The sequence below is a fragment of the Kogia breviceps genome, chromosome 19, assembly GCF_026419965.1.
Source record: "Kogia breviceps isolate mKogBre1 chromosome 19, mKogBre1 haplotype 1, whole genome shotgun sequence".
Taxonomy (NCBI): domain Eukaryota; kingdom Metazoa; phylum Chordata; class Mammalia; order Artiodactyla; family Physeteridae; genus Kogia; species Kogia breviceps.
In genome coordinates this window covers 45,326,961-45,354,322 of record NC_081328.1, presented here as the reverse complement: position 1 = coordinate 45,354,322, position 27,362 = coordinate 45,326,961, and the positions used below count along the sequence as shown (strand labels likewise).

General features: G+C 52.1%; 1 protein-coding gene across 2 annotated transcripts in view; it reads left to right on the top strand.

The window, feature by feature from the left end:
• TBCD (tubulin folding cofactor D) overlaps nt 1-27,362 on the top strand; it is a 160,909-nt gene that overhangs the window by 110,437 nt on the left and 23,110 nt on the right. For both annotated transcript variants that reach the window (XM_059046889.2, XM_059046890.2), the window contains exons 19-26: nt 3,019-3,092; nt 4,623-4,740; nt 6,264-6,324; nt 7,659-7,681; nt 13,719-13,750; nt 22,190-22,252; nt 23,186-23,262; nt 24,933-25,005. In XM_059046889.2, coding sequence (XP_058902872.1) covers nt 3,019-3,092; nt 4,623-4,740; nt 6,264-6,324; nt 7,659-7,681; nt 13,719-13,750; nt 22,190-22,252; nt 23,186-23,262; nt 24,933-25,005 — 521 coding nt within the window. The remainder of the gene's footprint in view (nt 1-3,018; nt 3,093-4,622; nt 4,741-6,263; nt 6,325-7,658; nt 7,682-13,718; nt 13,751-22,189; nt 22,253-23,185; nt 23,263-24,932; nt 25,006-27,362) is intronic.

Below are 27,362 nucleotides of genomic sequence, written 5' to 3'. Positions count from 1 at the left end.
ATTTATACCTGTCATTTTGCTATTTGGTTTCTATTTTTTTATTTTTTGTTGTTGTTAATTTTATTTAAAACACTCTTTGTGGCAATACTCTGTTTAGTATAAGCTCTAAAAAACTGAAGTTTCCAGCATGCATGAATCACAGAATGGAGGGGAAATTGCAGTCAGATTTGAAGGTCCTCACGATAACAGCTGCTCACATTTTCTCAATGTTGGGATTCACAGAGCATGATTATGACCTAATTTTCTTACGATTCTTCAGAGATGGAGATATTTCTGCCTTTCTCTGTTTTGGGCCTGGATTACATCCATGAGGAGATATCAGCTAAAAGTTCATAAATAGGGTCTCTTCAATTTCCTGTGAATACATGGCTTGTAGAAAATGGGGAGACTTAGAGAATTCTTTACAGACATTCTTTAGTGGTGTATTTATACCTTCACTAGTATAGGTGTTCTATTTTACTTTTAATAGTATACATTTTTGAGAAGTATTATCCATTGTTTTGGGTTTCTTTTCAAACATTTTCTGATAAACAACAAACTCCTACAGTATAGCACAGGGAACTATATTTAATATCCTGTGATAAACCATAATGGGACAGAATGTGGAAAAGAATATGTATGTATAACTGAATCACTCAGCTGTACAGAAATTAACACACTGTAAATCAACTATAGTTCAATAAAATTAAAAAAAAATTTCTGATACTTAGATGTACTCACCCCAAATAATTTATCTATCAAAATAAACAAAATTAAAAATTTTTTGACTGTGGTAAAATACATGTAATATTTATCTTAATCATTTTTAGTGTAGAGTTCAGTTAAGTACATTCCCCTTGCTGTACAACCAACTTTTTCATCTTGCAAAACTGGAACTCTGTCCCGGTTAATCATCGACTCTCCCTCCCCTTGGCAGCCCCCATTCTCCTGTCTGTCTCTGTGAATGTAACTCCTCTCGGAATCTCATATGGAATCCTACAGGATTTGTCCTTCTGTGACTGGCTGATTCCACTCGACATACTGTCCTCCAAGGTTCATCCGTGTTGTAGCATGTGTCAGAATTTCCTTCCATTTTAAGGCTGAACAATATTCGATTGTATATACATGCCACATCTTCTTTATCCATTCATCTGTCCATGGATACTTGGGTTGCTTCCACATTTTAGCTATTGTGAGTAATGCTGCTATGAATATGGGTGTATAAATATCTCTTCGAGACCCTGCTTTCAGTTTTTTGGATATATACCCAGAAGTGAGATTGTTAGCTTAAATAGTAATTCTGTTTTTAATCTCAAAAGCCATACTGTTTTTCATAATGGCTGTACCATTTAACATTCCCACCAGCAATGCACAAGGATTCCAATTTCTGCAAATCCTCACCAGTACTTGTTATTTTCTTTCTTTCTTTCTTTCTTTCTTTTTTTTTTTTAAATAGTGTCGATCTTAATGGGTATGGGGTGTGAGGTGGTATTTCATTGTGGTTTTGATTTGCATTTCCCTAATGATTAGTGACGTTGAGCATCTTTTCATATGCTTGTTGGCTATTTGTATATCATATTTGGAGAAATAGTTCAAGTCCTTTGCCCATTTTAAAATGCAGTTACTTGGTTTTCGTTGTTGTTGGGTTGTAAGAGTTCTTTATATATTCTGGATGTTAGTCCCTTATCAGATACATGATTTGCAAATATTTCCTCCCATTCTGTAGGTTGCCTTTTCACTCTGTTGATTGTATCCTTTGATATGCAGAAGTTTAAATTTTTAACATAAGTCCAATTTACCTATTATCAGTGTATATAGTTTTACTTTTGCCTGTGCTTTTGGTGTTACATCCAAGAAAACATTGCCAAATCTAATGTCCTGAAGCTTTTCCCCTTTGTTTTCTTCTAAGAGTTGTATAGTTTGAGGTCTGACATTTAGATGGTAAATATAATATTTTTAAATACAGAAACGCTTATCCTCAAAGTGCACTAATTTGAGGATGGGTGTAACTAAAGCCTGTTAGAATAGCTGCCTCCTTGGCAACGGTGGGCCTTCCTCTGCTCGGAGACCTGATCACTCAGCCTTCAGAAGCGGCTTCCTGAATGGGCTCTTAGCACATGAGACCTCTCTGCCTTGAAGAGCTGGCTGTTTTCTGTTGGAAGCAGACCCCTAAGCTGGTCTGAGGGCATCGAGAGGCCCAGGCATACACAGGAGGGGGAAGGGTCTCCTGCCCCAGCATCCGCTTTCATCCTCCTAGTGCTTCTCTCTGGTGCTCGTGTACTTGGAACGTATAATGATCAAACTGCAGACGCCCCCTTTTGCATGTTTCTTCTTTAATATCGTTATCATGTTCTGTCTTGTTCCGTAGTCCTCCTAATTATTATTTTAAGGAAATGACTACTTCCTGTTCTGTCTGGAGCTCTTGGCAGTGCCCTCCTGACTTCTAGTGCCGGGGCGGGGCTGGGGGGGCGTGGGGGAGGGCGTCGGCTTCACAAGTCGCCGCCCTCGAGGTTTGGTCAGACCTGTCTGGCCCCTGGCGGGCTCAGGAGGGAACTCGGCTCCATTAACCCATCCTGGGGTCGTCCTTGTGGTCTCTGTGTTGAGAATGTAACGAATGTGTGTTGATTGGGAATGTTTGCACTGGTGTGATGTGTGCCTCCTGTTTACTAGCTTGAGCCTCACGAGATCCCCTCGCTTAGCCCTCGATCTTCGCAGTGGTGGTTTCACAGGCTCCCCAGTACTCGCGTGCTCTGCGTCCCTTGGGGTGGAGGAGGTAGGAGACATGCTTTGCCATCCAGGGCCGTGCGGACGGCAGCTGTGTCCCGACAGGGACCTGCATGTAGTACCTTCTCTTGGTGAACTCTCTCTCCCTCATTTGTTATGAGCGGAGGTTCTTACTTGCTTGCTAGTTTGTGTTTGTTTTCATGGTGTGTGACTAAGTGGCCAGCTGACAGCTCCATGCACTGTCCTCTCTGTAGTTGGATAAAGCCAGAATCCTCGGAATGAAGGACTAACAGTGTTCTCTGCCCCGCCCCCCAGGACCATCAGGGAGCTGTCGGCCAAGGCGCTGCGGAACCTGGCTCAGCGAGCACCCGAGCACAGCACCCGTCACGGTGGGTGCCCCTCCTCACACTGGCACATGAGTGTGCACCACGGACACATGCGTGAACACGCAGCAGGAAGCCCCGGAGGCCCCCTCACTGATTTCAAGGCCTGGGGGTTTCTCTCTTGCTGAGAAGGCTTTGAAGAACTGGTCTGTGCTTCATCAGGGACAGAACACAAAGCAGGTGCCATGGCCTCTGGGAGTGCAGGTGCTGTGACCACTGAGGTGTGTGTGTCCCCAGGAGCCGCAGGATTCCTGCGCCATCCCAGCAGGAATCGATGGATCTGCTGTACACTGTGTGTTTCAGAACTAGCCTTAGAACAAGTGAAGTAACTCACAATATAATATATTAAACAGTGAGCTGCTTCCCTGGGGCTGCAGTGGATTTGCTGACTTCCTGGGCCAGGCCCGAGCGCACTTTACTCAAGAACAGAACAGCCAGTCTGAATTGATGACACGCCCTTATCATTAAGGAAAGAACCTGTATATGTTCCATCATGTTTTTTCTGCTTGGAATAAGTAGGCATCTGATTTTAATTTAGGGAACAATACACAAATTTCTCCACATTATACTTATTCCTACTGACATTTTTTAGAGAAGAAACTATTGGTTGGATCACGGTTCTTCATTTGGAGTTACTGGTTTTAATCACACACTCTGGGATTTTAAATGAAGATTTGGGGCATGTTACCTCCTAAGGGCCCTTTCAGCTTCGTGGTCTGTTAATTAAGCTTAATGTCAGGAATCTCACCTGGTGTTTACTTTCCTTTTATGATAATCCTGCTGCCTGAATGAAGGGGACACTTTTTTCCCCAGTTCAAGAGTGCTGACCGCCCCAGGATAAGGGATTTCCCCGATTCTTAAACACTGACCGCTACCAGCTGCCACGTCTGAGCCCCTGTGTGGGCCCTCTCCTGGCAAGGACGCTGTCGGCTTCCATGGCCTCTGCCCGGCTGTGGCTGTGGTTCCCCCTGGCTAGTGGGGCCGGTGGGGCCGGTGGGGCTGGTGGAGCAGAGCCGCTGTGGGTGCGGCTCCTTGTCTGCGCTCCCTGCCAGGCTTCCAGGACTCTCTGACTTTGCTCTCTGTCCCCGGAGCACAGGCGTGGAGGCTTCCTCTGCTCCGAGCAGGAGAGGGCGAGCTCCAGGCTGAGGCAGCGTGTGTTGGCTGCAGGGTCCTGCAGCTCGGCCTCTGTCCTCCCTGGCCCCCAGGCAGAGCCCTGGCAGCCCCTGAACAGCAGGAAAGACCTGGAAAGCAGTCTGTTTTCCTTCTTCCCTGCTGTCTGTTCTCACCCTGGGTCACCACCCTGTGTCCGGAGCCCCGAAGAGCACGTGCCCTTCGGGGGCAAGTGTCATCCTCGTTCACATTCCTGCTTGCTGCCCTTGTGTCTGCTGACGAAGTTTGGCGTGTCAGAGACTCTAGTTTAGCCTTGCTTGTGAGATAATGATCCTGACAGAGATAACTGAGTGGGTTTGTTTCTCCCCTGGATCCTGAGCCCCCGCGTCTGTCACCCTGTGTGCATCTCCCACGTGTCCTTTGCAGTTTTCCCGCGTCTGCTGTCGATGACACAGAGTCCAGACCTACACACTCGGCACGGGGCTGTGCTCGCCTGCGCAGAGGTCACCCACAGCCTGTACACGCTGGCCGTGAAACAGGGCAGGTAGGAGCTGGGTCACAGCTGGGGCCCTGTCCACGCGCCCCCTTCCTTTGTGCCGGCGGCATGGTCTCCAGGGGCCCTGGGCTCCTGGTGATGTCTGTCAGTGGTCCCCTGTCCTCTCTGGGGGACCCCACCTCTCTGGGCTTCTCCTGTCACCTCACTCTTTCTCAGGTAAACAGATTGTAAAAGCAAAGACACGTTTTCAGAGTTTGTGTTGAGTAGCTCGTATGTTCAGTGTTCTTTGTTCATTTATCACTTTCAATAATTTAAAATACCAGAGAATATATATAAATTTAAAAGTGTCGGGCTTCCCTGGTGGCGCAGTGGTTGAGAATCCGCCTGCCGATGCAGGGGACACGGGTTCGTGCCCCAGTCCGGGAGGATCCCACATGCCGCGGAGCGGCTGGGCCCGTGAGCCATGGCCGCTGAGCCTGGGCGTCCGGAGCCTGTGCTCCACAATGGGAGAGGCCACAACAGTGAGAGGCCCGCGTACCGGAAAACAAAAACAACAAAAAAAAGTGTCTACCAAGAGCCTTTTCTGCTGGCTCAGCCGGTATACATAACAATAGGTACGCAGGGTGGGTGGGGTTGCGGAGAAGGTCCGAAGGTTGAGAATGTTTTGTGAAGCAGCTGCTTCGTCTTCCTACTTGACTTTCCAGCTGACTTTTCCTCAAAGGCAAAAGCTCACAACACACGGTGATGTCTGTGCTGTGGTTCTTGGACTCCAGCTTGGGGAAAACCGTATTTTAAGTTGCTTCCTGTCCTTTGAGGTGATTTCCTTGGGACACGATGATAGCAGGTCCCGAGTTGACCCTGCTCCTCTCCCCACGGTCTGTTTGAAGGACATCTGTGAGGGGGTGAAATGGCACCTGTGGGCTTGGCCGGGGGCCTGGCGTTTATGGAATCCTCTCCTGGTGCAGCTGTGCAGGTCTCACCTAATCCCCTGGCAGTGCGTGTGACAACATGTGTCCCCCCAGGGAAGGCCAGAGAGACTGGCCCCCAGGGGTTTTTTGGGGGCTGGCCCTGTGGGTTCTCTACCTGCCATGAACCCAAATCCCAGACTCCCAGAAGAAATCAGGTTTCAGCATAAGCCACGTGGTTTGTGCAAACAGTCTGGGCAGTTAGGGAATGGGGAGAGCCCTCCCAAAATCCAGGTTTCTGGGTGCTGAGCAGGCCTATGCAGGGCGGCAGTGAGGCCCCTGGCTGCAGGGCCCTGACCGCAGCCTCAGCCGCTGTACTCTTTTCCAAAGTAAGTCACGGGGCACCTGGGAGCTGGGCTGCTCCCCATCCCCGGGGCCGCAGGCGCTTCCCGAACATGGGGTCCCCGCTCTCAAGCAGGCACCTCATCACAGCCCTGTCTCTCTGGTCTGCTAAGCGCTGACTGAGAAGGTCTTCCATCGGCGCCCTTGAGTGGATGTGCCCCCTGCGGGTGCTTGCGGGCTGGGAGCTGGCGGGACACCAGGCCTGCATGCGTGTCTCCCTGACGCTGTCCCAGGACCTCACACGTTGTGTTTGAACTCCCGCAGGCCCGTCTCAGACTTCCTAGACGAGAAGGCGGTGCAGGGCCTGAAGCAGATCCACCAGCAGGTCAGTGGGCAGCCTCTGGGACCGCCCCTCTTCTAGGCCTCCTGGTACCTGGGCCCTGCCTGCCCCCAAGCCCTCCCTGCTCCTCAGCCCCAAGTGAAGCCCCAAGGGTCCGTCCTGGGGCTGTGGTGCAAACCCTTGGGGTGAGCTCGGGCCCTTCTGCGTGGCCAAGTGTCCTCCGCCGGACATTGCAGAGCACCTGCCTTTCATCTAGTCCCGCTGTGCAGCCCAGCCACCCTCCTCGCTCGGGGCGCGTCCTCGCGCAAGGGCGGCTGGGCAGTGGCACACAGACCAAGCACGAAGGCCTTGCACCCCCAGCTGTGCCTCCACGGTGGGGGAACCCCGAGTCTGAGGTCACACCCAGGGTTTGTGTATGCACTTCTCTGGGGAAGGAGGTGTGTGCATTTTTCTGGGGTTTTGAGATTCTCAGAGGCTTCTGTGAGTCAAAATTGGTGAAGTATGAACTGTAGGTCTTAATGTTATAGGAGAACCTGGAAGTCACTCTGGAGGTGTTAAACGGCTTTACCGTTTGTTGTTCTGAGTAGAGTTTTGTTTTCTTTAAGATTTAGCTCTTTATGTAATAATTCACCATTTTCCCGTCTTTCCCTCCTCATCCTGTTGGTGCCGTTAACTTTCTTTTCCATTTTGGCAAAACCGTACCATCTGTTTCGGTGCGTTTCTCGCCTTTAGAGTGGAGTCTGGTGCTCACCTGACACTGTCAAGGCAGGCTGACGCCGTGCGACGCAGGAGGCGGTTCAGTGCGGGGACCGTCCCCCGTCCTCGGCTTCCCTTTTCTGTAGAGCCTGGGTAATAGTGGAGCCTACTTGCTTGAGTCTCTGTGAGAATTAAAGAATGCGTTCGGAGAGTTGAGTGGAGTTGCTGGCACAGCATGAACTTTCAGTGAGTGGTGGCTGGGATGGTAGTTAGTGGTGATGCTGTGAATTGCTTCTCTGAGTTCCTTGCAAGGAGAGGGACCGTTAGGGCTAGTTTACTGCCTGAGGGGCTGTCGGGGGGGCAGGTCCGGGTATCCAGGCCCCCTTCACTGGCTGGCTCTTCCTCCCCTCTCTGACCCTTGGTTTCTCTTCCAGGTGAGGGAAGGAGGGATCTGGGCTGTTGTGGGGATTAAATGTGGTCGTGCGCGGTGGGTCTTAGGGAGGGAGGGGCTTGTTAGTGAGGCGCTCTTGGAGAGCGGAGGGGCTCCATCATCCCCTCCTGGGAAACGCCCACCTGTGTGTTTCTTTTTGTTATCCTTCTGATGCTTGTTATATACCTGCTGTGTTATTTTAAAAATCCTAGTAATTTAAATGACTAAGTAACTTTCAATTCTTTATTTTTAGCTTTATGATCGTCAGTTATACAGGTAAGCTTTACACACCTGAAGTTTTATGTTTTGTGAAGAAAATACTGGACCCCTAGTCATGGGTATCTCCCGAGTGGTCCTGGCCAGGTGGTCTGTGCTTATCCTGTCCGAGGGGGTGAAGGGCCATGAGGGGCCTGGCTGGATTCCGAGCTTCACTGACGGCGTGGTGAGGAACTTGCCCGTTTGACTGTGGAGTCTGACGGGGCTGGTGGCTGTGGACAGTCCGCCTGCAGCAGCGGCACTGCCTGGATCTGCCTTCTGCCCTTTGCAGTGGCTCCTCTCCGCCCTGGCGGCTGTGGTCTGCCCTCCCAGTGTCACGCGGATAGGACCATTCTGTGGAGGCTTGCGGTCTGGTCTTGGTCACCGAGCGTGCTATTTCTGAGATTCACCGTGTGGTTGGCGTACGGTGGTGTGTTCTTTTGTGGTGCCGTGTGGTGGTCGGTGGCGCGTGAGCTTGGTGTGTTTATCCGCCCTCCAGGTGATGGGCGTCTGGGGTGTTCCAGCTTTTGGCTTCTTCGGGATAAAGCTTTTGTGAACATTGGTGTATGAGTCTTGGTGTGGACGTGTTGCTGGGTCACGCGGGGCAGTGTGCCTAAGGTGTCCTCATCTGCGCTGGGCGTGGGCAGCCTTAAGCTGGGGCTGACCCTTGGGTGTGGGGTAGCTCATCACCACTGTAGTTTGCATACCTGGGGCCTGGTGACCTTGACACCTCCTGTGTGCTCTGGTTGTCCTCCCTCTTCTGTGAAGTGACTGTTCAGATCTTTTGCTCATAAAAAAAATCTCATGCTCTGCAGTCTTCTCACCAAGCCGTCAGCACTCTTGTCATGTTCTGGACACGAGCTCTTTGTAGACAGGTGATTTGCCAGAATTTTCTCCCAGTCTGGCTTGCATCTCATTTTTCTTGTGTTTTAATGTAAAATGGTGCAGGGCGGTGGACGTCAGCCTATTCTTGTTTGACGTGTTCTCAGTTTGGCCGCTCTCCCTGCCTCCAGCTTTCCTGGCAGCCCGGGGCCTGCTGTGACCTCCCCGCCCAGGGTGGCTGGGGCCACACGGGGGCTTCTCTCAGAGGTTGCTTAGGTGACCTTGCGGTTGGCTGGCGTCACCTTCTGCTGATTTGGATCTGGTCTCAGTCGGTGCTTATAATTCAAACTTGATCTCTTTAAGTCTGCGTCCCCTGCCTTATTTCAGAACCCTTTTCGGGACGAGTCTGCCCGTGGTCAGGTTGCTCACCGATGGTCAGGCCTGGCCACCTCTCGGACCTCCTTGCGATCAAGTGGGCGCGTAGGTGCGAGTGGGCTCCTCCGCATCCTGCAGCGTCTCCAGGATGCGGGCTGCGTCTGTGTCAGGACCCTCCATGGCCTCTGTGGCCTCCGTGGTCGGTGTGGAGACGGGCCGAGGTCTCAGGGCTTTTTGGTGGTGTCTGTTCCCTGTTTAACTGTCCTTCCCTTAGGGGTGTCCTGCAGGTGACAAACCCTGCTGAGTGAGTCTCCTCCTGGGTGGGTGAAGCCTGGTGTAGACCTGAACCAGTGGGCGTGGCTCTGCCTCCCGGTTCCTGCTTCCTGGATGGAGGCCTGGAGGGGTTCCCATGGGGAGGCCCGTGGGCTGCTCTTGGCCGTTCCACTGATGCTGCTGCTTTTCATCTGTTTTAACAGAGAGAAAGGAGCGACGCACTTCCCCGTACATAAAAACGTGTTCATTTGTTTCTGGTGAAATGGCTTGAACTCCACGGGGCTGACCAGGGATGAGGCAGGCAGTGAGCTGTGTGCGGAGGGCCACCGGCCACCCCAGGGCCTTTGTGCTTACGTTGTGTGAGGCTTTCTTTGGAGCCGAAGGCTTCTGATGAAATCTGTTAGCATCTTACAAATTCCAAATGCACATCTGCTCTTTGCCTTTGAATTTTCTTTTCTAGTGATAAATCTCAAAAATAAATAGAAGATAACCCCCTTCAGTGAGGCCAGTGTAGGAAGATAATGCCTGTGGCCTCTGGTGCAACAGAGGCCCTCTGGGTGGGACGGGCCTGGGTGCCTCAGCAGTGTTTGTTCACGAAGTGTGACTCCCACACAGGTCTTGGCCGGAGGCCCTGGCAGTGACCACAGAAGCGGGGGGTCACATGGCCCCACAGGACCAGGCCAGTGGGGCTTGAATGCGAGGTGTCCGGTCCTTCTGACCTTGTAGATCCAGCTTAGCCCCATTATTTCCTTGGACTGTTTTCTTATTGTGAGTTTGGGGGTCCCCAAGACCACCTTCAGGCTCAGTGGCTTGCTGGTGGAAGGACTCAGAACTCAGCAGAGCCATTATGCTTGTGGTTATGGCTTATTGCAGCAAAAGGATACAGATTAAAATCAGCAACATAAAAGGCCTGCAGGACAGAGTCCAGGATAGACCAGGCACCAGCTTCTTGGGTCCCTTCCCTGTGGAGTCACGCTGAACCTTCCCTGTGGCCACTCGTGACACATGCACAGCTATTGCCACCCAGGGAGGGTCTCCAGCAACCCCACCTGCCCCCATCTCCGGGCCTTGGCGTCCAGGGTTTCCATTGGGTTGAGCTGATTCGCTGTGACCTGAGGCCCCACCATAGATGACACCAGCGTAGACCTTCCAGCAGGGCCCTCAGCTCAGGTAAACAGAGGATCCTGTCAGGCAGAACCTTCTAGGACCTGGGAGGTGACCTCCCACATCTGGGACAAAGTGCCAGACCCATCCTTCCTTGGCCCTCACCTCCAGGAAGCGGCCTTGGCTGGGGAAATAAATCCTTTGTCCTTGAAGGGACCCCTTAGGTCTGCCTAGTGCTAGAGCCGTGTGTCCCATGTGCCCTGCAGATCCCCCTGCACCGGCAGAAGGGTCGGAGCACCCGTAGGTTCTGACAAGCCGACGGGGCTGCCCCGTGGCACCCTGGGGTGGTCAGCGCTGGCTGGCCGTGTGGGGTTGTGCTGGGAGGACCTCTGCGTGCGGTGGGAGTTCTGAGCACTCGCTGTGTCCAGCAGGTTGGAAGGAAAAGTCCCTGTTGTAGAGCAGCAGGAGGGTGAGGACCTCCGGCCAGGCCGCCTGGTGCTCCTGCCCCACTGGGAATGCCTGAGCTCGCAAGCCCAGCACGTGCTTCCCATCAGCAGGCCTGGAGCGCTCTGGGGAGCCCGCGCTGCGTTTCCCGTCACACTTGAGTTCGTGGCAGCCTCACTGTCTGTGATGGCCACCTCCCAGTCCCTGCATGTCACCTGGCAGTGTCAGGCCCTCCTGCAGGAGTGGTGACAGGCCTTCATTTGCAGAACAGGAGCGTGGAAGTCTTAATCTTAAAGAAATGGGGACTGTGGGTAAATGGAAATGGCAGCTCACGTAGCCGAGGGAGATGGATCTTGATCTTGGAGGGAGAAGTGAGGTGCGTGTGGGATTTGCACCAGCCCCATGCTCTGGTCCCCTGCAGGGTGTGCTTCCTGCCCCTCTGTGAGTGAAGCAGTCAGCCCTTGGGAGGCCGCCCGGTGTCCTGGGAGCCGTGGCCATGCGGCCCCAGGGGTGCCCGGTCCCCTGGGTCTCCTTGGGGCCTCCCCTTGCTTTCTCAGCGATCTGAATGACGTTGGGAACTGTGATCGCTTTGGCAGACTGTGCTCAGAAGTCTTCCTGGGAGAGGGCATAGCAAGGACTGATTTTCCCTAACCCCCAACATTTTATCTTGAGGGATTATGGGTCTAAATAAAACTAGGGCAGTGAATACCTGTTCACCTTTCCCCCATTATTAATAACATTTTGACTGTTTTATCTCAGCTAGTGTGTTTGTCTCTCTCTCTTTATAAGTGTATCGTTTCTCTTTATGGAAAGTAAGTTGTGGGCATGTTGCTTCCTCTTTAAAACGTGAGAAAGCATCAGGGAAGAGCAGAGACTTTGTCCTGTGTAACCATGTACAACCAGGGTCCCCACCACACCCAGGAGAAGTTGGTGTGACCTCAGTGACTTGTGAGCGCAGGTTCCTTCAGGTCATCTTCAAATGCTCTCCCGTAGCCTTTCCCCTTTGAACTAGGACCTGCTCAAGTTCATGTACTGTGTTTGGTGTTATTCAGTCCCCTCCGGTTTTGTTTTTCATGATACAGTCTCTTTTTAAGAGTTCAGGCCGGTTGTGTTGTGTAACATTCCACATTGTGGTTTTGCTGGGTTGTTCCCTGATGGTTGGACCTGGCTTACCCATGGCATGGCTGGCGTGGCTGGTATGGTTAGTGTGGACCCTGGTGTTGCCTGTGAAGGGGCTGTGCCAGTGCACTTGTCCCCTAGTAGAGACTCTGAGTTGATCCCTGGGTTCAGGGATGACCTCCAGAAGGTCAGAAGTGCCCGTGAGCGAGATGTGTCCCCTTGCGGCTAGCGGCTGACCTGAGAGGGATCCCCGGTGTCCAGTGTCTGCCTGCCTGCCTGGCCTGAATCAGTCGTCGTGAATCAGTCGTCGTGAATCAGTCGTCGCCCTGCGGCCGGCCAGAGGGGGCCTGGCTGGTTCCCTCATTCATTTTCCGATTTGTCTGGCGAGAGCAGCGTCCCTCCCCACCCCCACCCTGGTCTCTCTTTCTGATGTATCACTGTAGACTCATGGGTCCTCCCCGCCCCACAGTACGTTGTAACCCAGCAACATCATTGTTATTCTTTCTGTTGCTCAAGCTGTCCCGTATTTGACCCACAGGAGCCTGTTTAAATGAACTCCTCTGTCATTTTCACATGATTTCACTTAGTCTTTGAGCAATATCTTTTTAAACCTCTTTGTTTCTATTATTTTGCTTTCTGTTCCTGTCTTCATTGATTGCATTCAGTGCAGTTTTTATTTTCAGATCTGTATTTTTTATTTCTTGAGGTTCCATTCGTGTCTTCCTTATGCCTCTCTCCTCTCCTCCTTGGACATGTGCAGAAACTAAGAGCTGTTCTGACCCCGCGAGTTCATTCCGTCGTCTTGGGTTTCCATCGTCTTGGGTACTTACTTCTGGGTCTGGTTGTGTGGACTGGTTTTCTTCGAGCTGTGGATCGTGTTTTCCTGGTAGTTCTGTTGGGTGCCAGGCTTTGCGGTATTTTTGTTGCTGGGCACCGGCTGCTGCTTTCTGGTGGTGTTTGGTCGGTGGGATCGGTTGAATCCTTTCAAGCCCTGTTCTGAAGGCCTGACGGGGCCTGAACGGTCTGACTGGCTGCTGAGGCGGCCCTTCTGAGGGTTCTGCTGATGCCTTGTGCGTGACCAGGCCTGTGTTCTGGCTCATGGGGGCTTCCTTCCCGCCCGTATGGGTTCCTGCAAGTGCCCTGCCTTCTCCTTAGGAGTATTTCTCTCTCAGGCTCAGGTAGTTTCTTTTCTCGCATGTGCAGCTCGAGGTCAGCGCTGTCTGGGCTGCTCCCCAGCCCCTCAGATTTCAGCCGCCTCGGCCTCCCCACCTTCCAGCTCAACCTCTTGACTCCGCAGGACAGGCGGCTCCGCTGGGCTTCACTGCTGGGCCTTGGGCTCTGGGACTTGGCTGCTCCCTCCCTCCTCCCAAGACCTCTGTTTTTCGGCATCTGAACCTTTGTTTATTTCATCCAGTTTTCTATTTATTTAAGGCAGGAGGGCAAACTCGAATCCTGTTCCTCTACCTGGGCCAGTCTCATAAATTTCCTACCTTCTCCCTGGAGTGTTTATTGGATTCACATCCACCAGTTTCCCGCTGTCAGCGTCCGGGGTCAATCAGGGTCCAGACGGGCAGCATTTCCTCTCCCCAGTCCTGCTGGATGATGATATCTTTCTAGTGCCTTAAGTCCCTTTAGTTTTTACAAAGTAAGAGGTGAACAGTATTTGGGATTTGTTATATGTGATTGCGTGATGTGATTAGTACCAGTGATTAGAGTCTCCAGTAAAAACTGAAAATCATCTAGAAGGCGGTCACAGCACATATTTTCATAAAAAGTAGTTCATACTTCCAACAACAAATGCAACTATTTAACATCATAATACTTTTTGGAGCCTGAAGTTACATTTGTTTCTTGGTGAGGATATTTTATGTTGTTTTGTGTAACCGGAGATTTAACCTTGAATGTTTTCATTACTTTTCAGGGGTCTGGGCGGAGAACTCATGAGACAAGCAGGTAGGTCTGAGTCACGGAGGCTGCAGATTTTGGGTTGTGGTCCTTTTTTCCCACCGTTGAGGGAAGACAAAAAGTCCCAAGGGCATTTACTTCATTGCTTTCGACACTGGCAAGTTCCCTGATGGGCCCCTTTGCAGTGACAAGTGGTGGGGTGTTTCTCTGGCCAGGATTACCATGGCGGTGTACCTGGCCTGCACACGGTAACCCCGGGGCTGCCTGCCCAGCCCGCTGCTTCGAGGCTCTAATTTTCAGCTTCTGTGGGTTTTGGTATATTTTAGTAGCCACGGGGCTGCTGGCGGCTGGGGTGGGGTGGGTGAGAAGGGGATGATAAAGTTAGGGATGTCGAATGTTGCCATCTTTCCCTCTTCAGTACAATATTTAAATGTAACTGTAGAGCAAAGAACAGTTTTTAAGATTGTATTTAAATGTTTGCAGGGAATTCAAGAGATGCCAACATGTAAATATCTAGATTTCTTGAAGCCTTTTCAGCTAAACCTACTAGAAAACCCAGGACTCTGTGCTTAATCAGGTGCCGGGTCAGTCCTGGCCCCACGCTGGGCCAGGGTCCAGGAGAGCCCCTCACCCAGGGAGGGGGAGGGTGGGTGGGGGTCAGTTGGTGTCGATGTGACAGACGTGCCTTCAGCGTTCTGGGGTCACAGGGGGCGACCACAGAACACGTCTGCTTGGCCAGGGACGCGGGCTGGTGGGCACACCAGAGGGCGGGTGGGGCAGCATCTGCAGTCCTAACTGCGCCTGCCTGTCCCCCTCCCGCCAGGCTGCAGTCATTTGTTGGGGTCAGCCTGAGCTCTCGAGCGCTCGGCGTAGTCCCCTGGCCTTATCTTCTGGACCCTTTGGTGCATGTGGTTGTTTGTTTCCGTCCTGGGACTCTTGTCCCCTTCCGGAGCGTTCCACCTTGCCAGTTCCCACTGTTCCTTTTTGATCTTCTTCCCATGCGCCCCTGCCTGTCCCCTCTGCCCCTCCAAGAGTTCATGTCTGCCAGTAGCCACTTGTCCCTGGGAAGGGGGTTACAGGGTCCCTTACTGCTCTCAGTTGTCCCAAATCCTCTTCCTCACAAAGAACTGCTGGCTTTCTCCTTCTGCCCCAGTCCTTGCTTGGCTGGGATTCTCAGTTTTGTTAGGAGGAGAGGTAGTGTGCAGATCCTTGGAGGCGCTGCAGAGACAGCCTTGCTGAGCTTCTGGACACTCCCTGTGCTCAGACCTCGGCTGGTCTGCAGGCCAGGAAGGCGGTGCCCGGCCAGGCTCTGCTGCAACCCAGCTGCAAGGCCCCCCCCACGGCGCCCCACCACCCGGAGCTCCTGCTCTGATCTTCGTGCCCAGCCTGTGCATATTCAGGGCCCAGTGGCCACGGTGACTTCGTGCAGGCCTGGCACGTCACACCTCCGTCCAAGGAGGGAGGAGTGGCATGGCGAGTGGAGTCCCGGGGGAAGGGAGAGCCCTGGCTGGTGGGAGGGTGTTGGGGTTCAGAGTGGCCACCAAGCTGGAGAGTGCTGGGCCTCTGGGTGGCCAGGTGGTTCCTTTGGCAGGGGCAGGGTGTGTGTGGGGTGAGGCCTGGGTAGGACCGAGCATGGGAGCCAAGGGTGCAGTGAGGGCATGTGGGCAGGGTCTCCCCCGGCCACAGCTGTCACAGAGCTCCAGACCGTACCATGGCCTGGCAGCGCACTGTCTGCCCGGCACTGCTCCACATGTCTGAGTCAGACCACACGGGAGATGCGTTCCCACCTGAATGTGGGAAGAAGTCCTGGGCTCCTAGGAGCAGCGTGAGAAGCCAGTGTCATTAACAGGCCAGTCCACGTGTCTCTGCCACCGGGGACCGACCGGTATTTGTGACTTGATGGTGGACAGGAGTGGTGCTTCTGGGTCCAGAGCACAGGAGGCCCGACCAGGGCCACGTGTGTGCGTCTGTGTGGGGGCACACACACCTTCGAGGGGCGAGCCAGGGATGCAGGGTGACCCCAGCGGTGCAGACGACGGGGCCCCTCAGCGAGAAGGGGAAACGCGGCCGGAACGACTTCACGGGAAGCCAGAGGTCTCGGGAGAGCAGGGGTTGGCTGAGTCAACGAGCTGGAGGACTCGCTGTGCACCGCGCAGGTTGTGAGCAGAGACACCTGGGGCTGCCCTCCTGGGCCCACAGAGGTCAGAGCCAAGGCCACCTCGGGTGCGGAGGCAGTGGGAGGGGAGCTGAACAGAGGTCCCTTCTAAAAGCGGTCCAGATGCTCGATTCTGGGCGAGGCCTGCAGAGCCTCGTGTCCCGGTTCATTACTGTCGAGTAAGGCGCAGGCTTCCCCAAGGCGTCTTCAAGGGATGTAGTTTGCTTTTGGTGATTCTCTTTATGAACGTAAGGAGGGAAGCACAGACATGTTGTAGACAGTCCACAGAACAGCACTAGGAAAGCCTGATTTCAGTTCCCGAGATGATTCCTAGTGGAACTGGCCAGTCTCAAGGATCTGAGGGGGCCTCACCTTGTTTATGGATGGACTGCTGGTGACTCTGCGGGAAGCCCCGTGTGAGCCCCCGACCACACGCGTGCCTTGCTGAGGTCTGGGGCGCGAGTGGACGGGAAGGCCTGAGCCTGGTGCACGGGGCCAGCTGACCTCCTGGCGTTCTGGCCGCTACACCGACCCGACCCGGAGGGACCCGCCTGAGGCCCACGTCTCTCGGCTCCTGCCTGCCCTCAGGGACTTCTCTGCTGGGAGGTTCGTTTCCTCCGTGTCAGCTCAGTGCTCTCATGGGTTTGACGGGTGTCGCTTGGGGCATGGACTCTGGAAGCAGGAGCTGGTTTCTGCTGGCTGACACTCAGACTCTGAGTCGCTCCCGTGCGTGTCATCAACAGCTCATGATCTGCAAACCGTTTCTGGGTTTAGGGGCTTGGCTTGGCCTGGGGTGGGGTACAGGGCATCTGTTTTTGTATTGAAGCAGTGACTTTGCACAGAAACCTTCGCTCACAGTGAAGAGGAAATAAAAAGATCACCCGTCATCCCAGCAGCTGGGGACAGCCACTGTTTCAGGGATTCCTTCAAGGTGGTTGCTCCTTCCCTATCAGTTCACGTCTCAGGAAGTTGGGGTCATGTTGCATGTAGCCTCCCACGCCAGCTGGGTGAGCTGCTCACGGCTGCAGGGTGACTGCTGCGGCTGCGTCGCCCTGCCACCCGTCACAAACACCGTCAGAGCTCGGGAGAACTGCCTTCTTAGGACAGGGAGCGAGTGCCAGAAAGGATGTGCACTCCTGAGCCATTGCTGGGCCGCTGCCGCGTGCTTCCCAGAGTGTGCCGCCAGCCCAGCAGACAGACGGACGGGGAGGATCAGGGCCCGGCCGCCTCTCGTTACTTCTTCTTGGGGATGTGGCACCGGCAAGATTTGAGGCCGAGTGGCCACTCCCCGCACATCCTCAGCTGTGTCGTATGGGCTGTTGAACCCATCTGCTGAATTCTTAATTCTTGTGTGTCTGTCTTTCATAATTTCTATTTATCTTTCATAATTTCTGTATCCTTGTCATGGTTTTCAGTCATTTCTTTCACCTCTTTGAACATGATAAGCACAGTTTATAATCTGTCTCTAAAAAATACCATCATCCCGTCCTTCTGTGGTTCTGTTTGTAAAGGCCTGGATGTTGGATATGAAAAATTACAGCAGTACTTTGAGGCCCAGAAACGTCTCCTCTCCCAGAGAGCCTTTACCTTTGCTTCTTGGCCAGATGTGGGGGATTCAGTGCTGGGCTTCAGTGAGCCGACCTAAACTTTACACTTACTTCTAGGGTGTGGTTCTTTGAATTCAAACCCCCCTAGGAGCCCTGGACTCCCAGGTTTGTACCACCACCACCCCTTTGAGACTCCTAGACGCCGTGGTCGTCTTCCTGGATTTTAGTGCCTCCTCCAGAGCCCCCGATACCGGTCAAGGAGAAGCTGCTCTCCTCGCTGGGCCTTCCCTCCCTTGCTGGCTCAGCAGTGACTCCGAGCGCTTACTGTTTGGTTTTAATTTTGTCCAGTGTTTGAAAAACGTCTTAGCTGTGGGGTGGTCTGTATTACCTAGTGTGTTCGTTTTTTTAACCTTTTATTTTGAAATAATAACAGGAAGTTATAAAGTCGGTACATAGAACTCTTTGCTGCTTTGTCACCAGCCTCCCCCGGTGACACCATCTTAGGGTATCACGTCAAAGCCGTGAAGTCAACGTTGGCGTCCTCCCCGCTAAACAGACAAAAGACCCCGCTCGGCTTTCAGTTTCTTTTGTTTTTTTTTTTTTTTTTGCGGTACACGGACCTCTCACTTCTGTGGCCTCTCCCGTTGCGGAGCGCAGGCTCCGGACACAGAGGCTCAGCGGCCATGGCTCACGGGCCCAGACGCTCCGCGGCATGTGGGATCTTCCCGGACCGGGGCACGAACCCGCGTCCCCTGCATCGGCAGGCGGACTCTCAACCACTGCGCCACCAGGGAAGCCTTCGGCTTTCAGTTTTCATGTGCGTCCGGGTTTCTGCAGCTGTGCTCACAGGAGTCCAGCCAGCACCGGTGGGGGTGCAGGAGTGCCCCCTGCGTGACCTCCCGCTGCCCCTGCTTCCTGCCCTCCCTGTCCCCCGGGCAGCCACCGATCTCTGCTTGCCCCTGTACTTTGCCGTTTCGAGCACGTAGTGTAGATGGAGTCTCATGGTGTCCCCTTTTGGAGGCTGACTTCGTCCATAAGCATAATGGCCCTGAGATCCATGCAGACAGTTCATGTGCTCATAGGTTGTCTTTCTTGTCTCCTTGTCTGGTTACATCAGAGTTTGTTTTAACCCTTTGCCCATGAAAGGACATTTGGGCCGATTCCAGCGTTTGCTACTATGAATGAGGCTGCCAAGAACATTTGCATACAGGTTTTTGTGTGAACATAACTTTTCATTTCTCGGGGATAGATGCCCAAGAGTTTCACTGCTGAGTCATATGGTTAAGTTTATGTTTCCTTTTGTGAGAGACTGCCAGACTCTTTCCAGAGTGTCTGCATCATTTTACGTTCCCACCAGCGATGTGTGAGAGAGTTCCAATTTCTCCACATTGTCACCAGCACTCGGTATTGTCACTGTTTTTAACCTTGGCGGTCCTGGTAGGCTTGCGGTGATATTTCATTGTGGGTTTAATTTCATTTTCTTCACGGGTGGTGATGCTGAACATCTTCTCATGTGCTGTTTTTTTCTTTTTTTTTTTTTTAACTTGATAAAATACATTTAAAGTTCATATGCAGGGAGAATATCCAAGAAAATTATTTTTAATAATAATGAGGCTTAGATTCTCCAGTCCTTAAGATGTCCTGTGAAGCTCTAAAGCAGAATGGCATTTCTTGGGAGCAGGCGAATAGATTGGCAAAATAGAAGAGAGAATCGGAAGTAAAAGCCTATGTGGGATTTGACGTGTGACAAAGAAGACGTGTTTCCAACCTCGGTGAAGAGGGCAGTTTATTGAGTGGATGATGATGTCACAGGGGGCCATGTGGAAGAAAACAAAACTGTGTCCCCACTGCACACATATACAAAACTAAACTTCTAATTAACAGAAACTTAACTGATTAACTAAAAACTTTAGTATAAAAAATATAATTTAGAAAACGTTAAAGAAACTTTTAGGAGACATTAGAGGATCACGTTGGTCCTTAAAAAAACTTCCTAATTTGGAAGTTTTCAAATCTACACAAAGCAAAGAGAAATAGAGTAATGGGTCCCATGTATCGGGCCCCCAGCTTCAGTGAGCGTCAATATTTGCTCCTCTTGTTTCATCTGTTCCCTCAGCATATTCGTACCAGCCCCAACCCCAGAATTATAACGCAGATGCAGACACTGTGTTGTAGTAACACCGTACGCGTTAGTTCTAACTGGTGAACACTTTTTTTTGTTTTTTAAATTTGTTTCATTTTGGTTTTGGCTCTTGGCACATAACCACCTAACAGAATTAACAGTAATTCTGCAGCTAGAAAAGAGCAACAGGAAATAGTTTGTTTAAATGAATATTAGAAGCTTTCGTATGGCGGAATAGACCATGTATAAAATTAGTAGACATGGGGGCTTCCCTGGTGGCGCAGTGGTTGAGAGTCCGCCTGCCGCTGCAGGGGACACGGGTTCATTCCCCGGTCTGGGAGGATCCCATGTGCTGCGGAGCGGCTGGGCCCGTGAGCCGTGGCCGCTGAGCCTGCGCGTCCGGAGCCTGTGCTCCGCAACGGGAGAGGCCACAGCGGTGAGAGGCCCGCGTACCGCAAAAAAAAAAAAAAAAAAAAAAAAAAAAAATTAGTAGACAAAACATAGATTTAGAGGTAAGACGTATACAGCAGTTGAAAGGTGAAGTTGTTATTTATAGGCTGCAAAGACTTTTAAAATTGCCGATAGAAGATAAGCAATCCAGCTGAGAATTGGGCTGTGAAGTGGACACTTCACCTGAGCGTAGACCCAGGTGGGCTCTGAGTTGGTGATGGGTGCCCAGCCTCGTCTGGTCGCTGGGGAGATGCCGGTTAGCTCCACGAGGAGGAAGTGTCTCCTTGATCATGTTGGCTACGTCAGAGCTTGGTGGCCCTGCTGCTGACGGGGTTCTCGCTCTGGAGTGTGCCTTGTTACAGTCTTTTCAGGCTGCTGTGGGCGGTGTCTCTTATGATTAGAAATGTGCAGTCTTCTGCCCTGCAGGGCCACTCCTGGGACTCTGCACCCCAAAAACGTGTGCGGGTGACGGGCAACTTGATGGGCAGACAGGCAGTCTGTGTGCCGACAGGGCTGTGTGTGGCCACCTTGTTTGAAGTGACAAAAACTGGAAGGAGAGCTTAGCCCGTCAGGAAACACCGAATAAATTGTTTCACAGCCGTAGTGTGGGGTGTTACCTGTCTACTCAAGAGCGTGGGCTCTCCAGCGGTTGGTTGTGTTGTTAGAGAAAAAGAGCAGTTTGGTGGCAGGAGCCGTGTGCGAGGGCCTGTGTCCATCCTGATTCTGCTGGAAGCTCCCGCCTCTGGCCCCTGGGCCCCCTCGTGCTGGGCAGGGCCGCGTTTGTGGTCACAGATAGTGTGAGTCAGGAGCTGTGAGGAGGAGGGATGGTGTCACTCTGTCCGGAGCCTTCCATGCTCACGCAGACTCTGCAGAGCTGGCTTCCTCATTAGCCTAGCAGCATTTCAGATGACGGCCGCCACCTGTCACTGGGGTCCCGGGGTGACAGTGGCGGGCACCCCTGTTGATGCGTGACAGATGTACAGCGTGAACAGGGGGAGCCTTTGTTGCCGTGGACGCTGAGCTTGAGGCTTTGTTGCTGCAGCGTCACCCAGCCCAGCCTGGCCGTGCGGGGCGTCGGTGCTCTGTGAGCACGGAGGGAGGTGCGGCAGCCATACTCCAGCTCAGCTTAGTCTCAGGGTCAGGTGGGAGCTCGGTGACAAAGAAAGGCGTGCCTGTGCCTTCTCAGCCTGTGAGGGTCCATGGGGGGGACCCCCAAAATGCATGGCCCCCACAATGTCAATGGTAGTTTTCTATTTTATTTTTCTGTAGTGTTAGATTTTTTTCAGCAAATGCAAATTACTTAGTGGGAAGAAACCACTATGCTGTTTCTATTTTAGTGACAAAGGTGGGAGTGCAGGGGCCGCCCTCCTGTTGTGCCGTGAGCGGGCAGCGTGAGGAGTTGTGCGGTCATGATGGGCCGGGGCACACGGCCTGTCGGCGGGTGTCGGCGGGTGCCGGGCGGTGCGTCGGGCAGGTCGTCGCTGCAGTGGTCCCCATGGTGGAGCCCCCTTGGTGGTGGGACCGTCACGGTGAGGCCGCCGGACGGAAGCTCAGGCATCCTTGCAGCTGTGGCCAGTCGGTAGCTATACTGGCCATTTCCCACCCACGGAAGTGGTAGTTCAGTTATAAACACGGCCACTGCGTTATTCATAAAGGTGGGGATTCACCAGAGCTTTGAGTACCGCAGCTCATCTGGGGACCACCCTATGGGGATGATAAACGTTGCCTCCTCTGACCCTGGTGCTGACCTGAGAACGGGGCATCTCCTTTGTCTTTGGAGCCCTCGTGCCCCAGGAGAACCTGCTTCTCTGTGGTCCTCACTGGGCAGGGGCCTGCTGTTCAGCCACAGCTCCTGGTAGCCTGTGAGTGTCGATGGCCCAGCAGCCAAGTCCTCTGCATTGAGTCATCGTTGGGGATTCGTGTGGGGGTCAAACCTGCAGCCTCCACACGGCACTCCCTCGACTGGGTGGGGCTCCCTGAGGGCGCCCGCTTGAGGCTGCTCCTCGTGGGCCTTGGAGCTGCCCCTGAGCCTGGGCCTGGGCTGGTGCTGAGGCCGTTCTGGGGGCTGGCTTCCCGACACCAGCACCAAGGCCTGGGGAGGGGGTGTGGGGAGGGGGGTTGGTGGTGTAGCTCTGGGCTCAGGTGCAGCAGGGTAGGTGCTGTGATGGCCACTTATGGGGAAGTGACGTTGTGTTCATCCTTTTTCTTCCTAGTGTGCATTTTAATAGAAAACTTGTCCCTTTCCAAAATGCCCTTCAGAGGTGACGCCGTGATCGGTAAGTGCCTCTCGTCTCCAGGGGTTCACATTGTGGTCTTTTCTTCCAGAACTACTTCAGCTTAAAAAGTGAAGACCAACCTGTTAGAGTGGATGGGAAAGTTCCATCCTGTTAGAATCCTTGTTTTGAAGTTGCTGTAAGAACCCATTGTAAACAGTGAGCGTCCACCACGCTCTCCCCACAAAAACAGAGGCTCTCCCTTCTCTTCCACGGGGTCAGGCTCCTTCCTCAGAGCTGCTGGCCGGGGCTCTGCCTGTCACGGCCGTGCCCAGCACCCGGCATTCTCGGCTGTTCCTCTCCCAGATGGATGGTGCAAGCCTGGGGGGGCACTCTCTCGCAGGATGAGGGGAGGGCCAGCAGTTGCCCCGGCTCTCCCCGGGGGGTGGCGGCCAGGCCCGTGTGCGGGTCTGGGAGCCTCTCCACATTGCATGGCACCTGGCCGCAGAGAGGCAGTAAGAAAAACCTCAGGGTCACCTCCACCACTGGCCTGTCCTGGCTCTTTGGTCTGCAGCCTCAGAAGTTCTGTAACTTGAAGAAAAATTGAATAGATTTAGTGTTTGTTTCCAAGTATTGGATCTAATTGAATTGAATGTTTGGGTTTTTATTGGTGGGGGTCTGGGGGGATTGTTCGGGGGAGAGGTACAGGAAAAGACCACCTGAAACTTGAAGGTGGGATAAAAGAACAAAAAGTTCCCCCCATGACCATTTTCACATTTCAACAGTGGAAAGAAGACTTTCCCCCTTCAGGTGGAGAGGGCGAGGGCCTTTAGAATTTTGCTCGATGTGGAGAACGTGTACCTTAGGTTTCCTCCAGGTTCCTCTCAAAGGTCACCATCTACTTTGGCTTGAGAGGTAGAAGAAGATCTGTGTGGTGTTGTTTTTAATTTCATACAAATGTTCTTTACCGACTGAATGAATTTGTCTCTTTGACAGATGGTTGGCAGTGGCTGATAAGCGACACCTTGAGAAACCTTCACCTCATTTCAAGTCACTCTCGACAACAGATAAAGGTGTGGGGAGCGAGGGCTTTCCGGCTGTTGCACTGTGTAGAAATAAATACTTATTTTAGTGTTTGTTTCAAAGGGCTGCGTGCATTATGAGTCCCTTTTATAGACCAGCGTGATTGATAAATGCCATAATTACATTTGGAATTCTGGATGATATTGTCTTTGTAATTTATGATCAAGAAAACTAATGCAGCCATTATTTACCAGAATATTTAAATTTTTTATTACTGTTTCTGGCTTTATTAATTATATTTACCTTATAAACATTTTCCCTATACACTCTATGTCCTATTGAGTTGTAGAATTTTAGGGTTGGAAGCTCTGTTCGTGATGCTCATGTACTGATGAGCAAACTGCATCCAGAATCATGTCAGCACGTCAGCGTTGGTCATTTCGAGTGAGCAAGAGAGTGTGTGTGTGTGTGTGTGTGTGTGTGTGTGTGTGTGTCCGTCCCAGTGGCCACTACTGTCCTGCCGCAGGACAGGTGAACTTTGAACTAGCAGCATTGCAACCCCTAACCCCTTGCAGAGATAACAGTCTTGGGTATTGATAACGAGTAGGCTTTGATAGTGAGGATGAAGGAGTGAAGGTACATATTGGTCTCCCTTACAGTTCTCCAGCCTCCTGTGTGTCTCAGCATTTCTGCTGCGTTAATAGAACAAATCTTCAGCCCCCCTCCCTTTTTTAAAGTAACTTTATCGTTCTGTAGAATCCAGGTACAGTTTTACTAGTTGAATTTGAGTTCTTCACAATCAGTGCCTTAGAATTTCCTTTTTTTTTTTCCTTTTTTTTTTTTGGCGGTACACGGGCCTCTCACTGCTGTGGCCTCTCCCGTTGCGGAGCACAGGCTCCGGACGCAAAGGCTCAGCGGCCACGGCTCACGGGCCCGGCCGCTCCGCGGCATGTGGGATCCTCCCGGACCGGGGCACGAACCTGCGTCCCCTGCATTGGCAGGTGGACTCTCAACCACCGCGCCACCAGGGAAGCCCTAGAATTTCCTTTTAAAAACATATTCACAGTTGATTCATACCAGCTGTGATCATGGTTTGGTCTGCTCCTCTGATCTGTGTGAGGACATCCCTCCCCCAGCACCTCTGCCGGGGCTCCCTGGTGTGGGGGAGCAGCAGGAAGAGCACTTGCCCCTTTCTGTCTGTCTGATCGAGAAAGGCTGAGGTGAGCGACCGTGGAGGCGGCAGGAGGGGCCGAGGGTCCCGCGTGTGGTGTGAGCCCCGCACCTGCGCTTTGTCCCTCTCGCTGCCCCACCCTCAGATTGGCCCTTCCTCCTCGTCCAGCCCCTCCTGTTCCCAGAACCCACGGACCCCAACTCCTCTCCAAACGAGGTGTGTGCAGGGCTCGCCCGGGAGCCTTGCCACGTGGCTTCTGGGTGTTTACCACACTTTTCCTTCATTACTTCTGCTGGGAAAGAATAAAATGCCGTGTTTTCTTGTTACCTGTTCACACTGGAAGACATGGAATTTGCATTGTATGGAGGAAATAATCGTTTTCTCTTCAGTGTATTAGCCGCAGAGAGTATGAAAGTTACGGCTGTGTGTGACTGATGACGTCATCCAGCCTCTGGGCCTTTCAGACCGAGTCACTGGCCTGACCGCAGGGGCTGCCCGGCTGCTCCTGGGCCGGGAGCCTGCCGCTCACGCACGTCTGCTTCGTTTCAGGAGGCGGCTGTGTCGGCCCTGGCCGCCCTCTGCAGCGAGTACCACTCTGGGGAGGCGGACTCCACCGCGCGGGGTGAGTGGGCGCCTGCACTCGGGCCCGCGTCCTCCGCGGCTGGGGTGGCGGGCGGTGCCCTGGGTGCCCCTCCCGCTGCAGTGTGGATGGGGCCGGGGCGGGGGGCGGGGGCGGAGCGGGTTCCAGGCCGTGGAGACACCGCCTCCTCCTCAGCCCGTCCCACCCTCGCCTGGCGCCCAGAGGGGCTCTCCGCGGGCGGGGTCCACTTTCCTGGATGTTACCGCTTTACGTGTAGAATCAACTCTTACTTATTTCAGCAGCATTTGCTTAAATTCTGTTTTTAAGTCAGCTTTCCCCGTTTTGTGCTCTGGAGGCTCCCGTTGCCGTGGTGGAGCTCCCTGTCTCTGTGGAGGCCGCTCTTCCATCCTGCCCCTTGGTGCCCGTCCTTCATTATCGGGTGACTGTTTTCCACACTCATTTCCCAGGCTCTGTCAGCTCAGAGTCGTCTGCTTCTGCTGTCCTGACACATCCTCCTGATTTCATGCTTTCTCCTTGGACTCTGTTCATTTAGTGATTACTTCATTGACTTTTCTATTTCACCGTAGTGTGTTTTAGAATTTTTGTATGACCCATGGCAGCGCTCTTCTGGCAAGTGTCCTTCACACGTTAATACTTTTGCTCTTTTCCTCTTCACGGGAACAGTGTCGGTGTAGCTGCCTCACTACACGTCATTGCATCAGTTGGGTTTTCCAGAACCACCTCTAAGCTGGAGTTTATCTCACGCATCACATGGTCCTGTTTGTAGGGTCTAGTTCAACGGTGTTAGTTTTGTATGAAGAAGCTTCATATTCACATGTTATGTGGCCCCGTAGCTTTCCTTTATACCATTTTATAGAACATGCAGCAGTTACTTCAAAAGTAAAAAAATTCAAAAATTATCGTAAGTGTAGAAGAATCATGAGTGCAATAGTCTAAATCTACTTTCTGTGAATTTTTTCAAAAATAAGAAAATATTTTGTAATTTGATCTTCTGACAGACTTTCCAAATTAATGATGTTACACTATGTTCCTTTACTGTAGGCAGTTTTACATAAAGAGACGGAATGCACAGTTGGTCTTCTGTATCTGCGGGTTCCACATCCAGAAAGTTCCAAAAAGTAAAATTTGAATTTTCTGTGTAGGCACCTATTTGCATAACATTGACATTATATTTACAGTGATTGACACAGCACTGGCATTGTGTTAAGTATCACACATCACCAAAGATGATTTAAAGCGTATGGGAAGTGTGCGTGGGTTATATGCAAACACTGCACCATTTTATAAAGGAGACTTGAGCATCTATGGATTTTGGATTTCTCGAGGGGGTTCTGGAACCAGTCCCCCTTGGATATTGAGGGACTACTGTAATGTTACTTTATATTAAATTGGGATGATCAAGTCATATTTTACTTTTTGCCTAAGATAAGGGTAACATGTCATGTCACTCTGAATATAAAAACAAACGACATTCTGAAATTAACATGTTATTGTTAAAACTCAAGTGGGTTGTAGAGAAGGATTTTCATGCTGCTGTGGAAGTGTGTTGTTTTAAGTTCCACCAAAGATATCACCTTAGCGTACATACAAGTGGAGTTGCAGTTTTTTTCCCTATCGTAATATATGAGGATGTAAGGTTTTCACATTCACATGACAGAAGTCATGCTTCGTTGAAATGTAAGCTGTGATAACAGGAATCTCTTCAGTTGTGGTAGGTAACAGAGTAAGGGTGTCTGTCCTTTCTTGACTTTCTGAGCTGTGTTTTCAGAGAGCAGATCTGGTTTTTCCACTTCACTTCCTAGTCCACACCCTGGACTTTCAGGGCCCTCTTTCCCATCTCTCCCTCTCACAACCTCTGTTCCAGGTACTCTTGCGGTTCCCATGATGGGCTTTTTTCCCGTGCGGGAAGGTCTGTTTTCCCCACCCTGTGCTCTCTCTCAGCCTGGTTGACTGCTCTGCCTGTTTCTGCCCAGCCAGCCTCGGGTGTCTTGTGCAGAGCAGTCCCTGCACCCCTGCTGTGTCCAAGCGCTGAGCCCTGGGGGTCCAGCTTGGAACCACGTTTGCTCTCAGTCTTTGAGGAAGTATCCTCATTTCTGAGGAAGGCATTTGTGTTCTCAGTGAATAAAAAATGAAAATTTGACTGTGTTGACTACTGTTAAAACTGTCTTGGCTTTATTTTCCCAGGAGTGAAATCATGTATTAAGATGCTTATGAAAACCTTAAAACCACCCAATAAGTACTCTTTTCTTCGATCTGTTTTGATTTACACCACTTTGAAAATACATCTACTTTAGGAGCCTAAGTAGCTCCTCCCTTCTTCCTTCAGCACTGTTTGCTTGTGTTCTGGAACGTATGTGATAAGTGTGTCTTGTGGATAA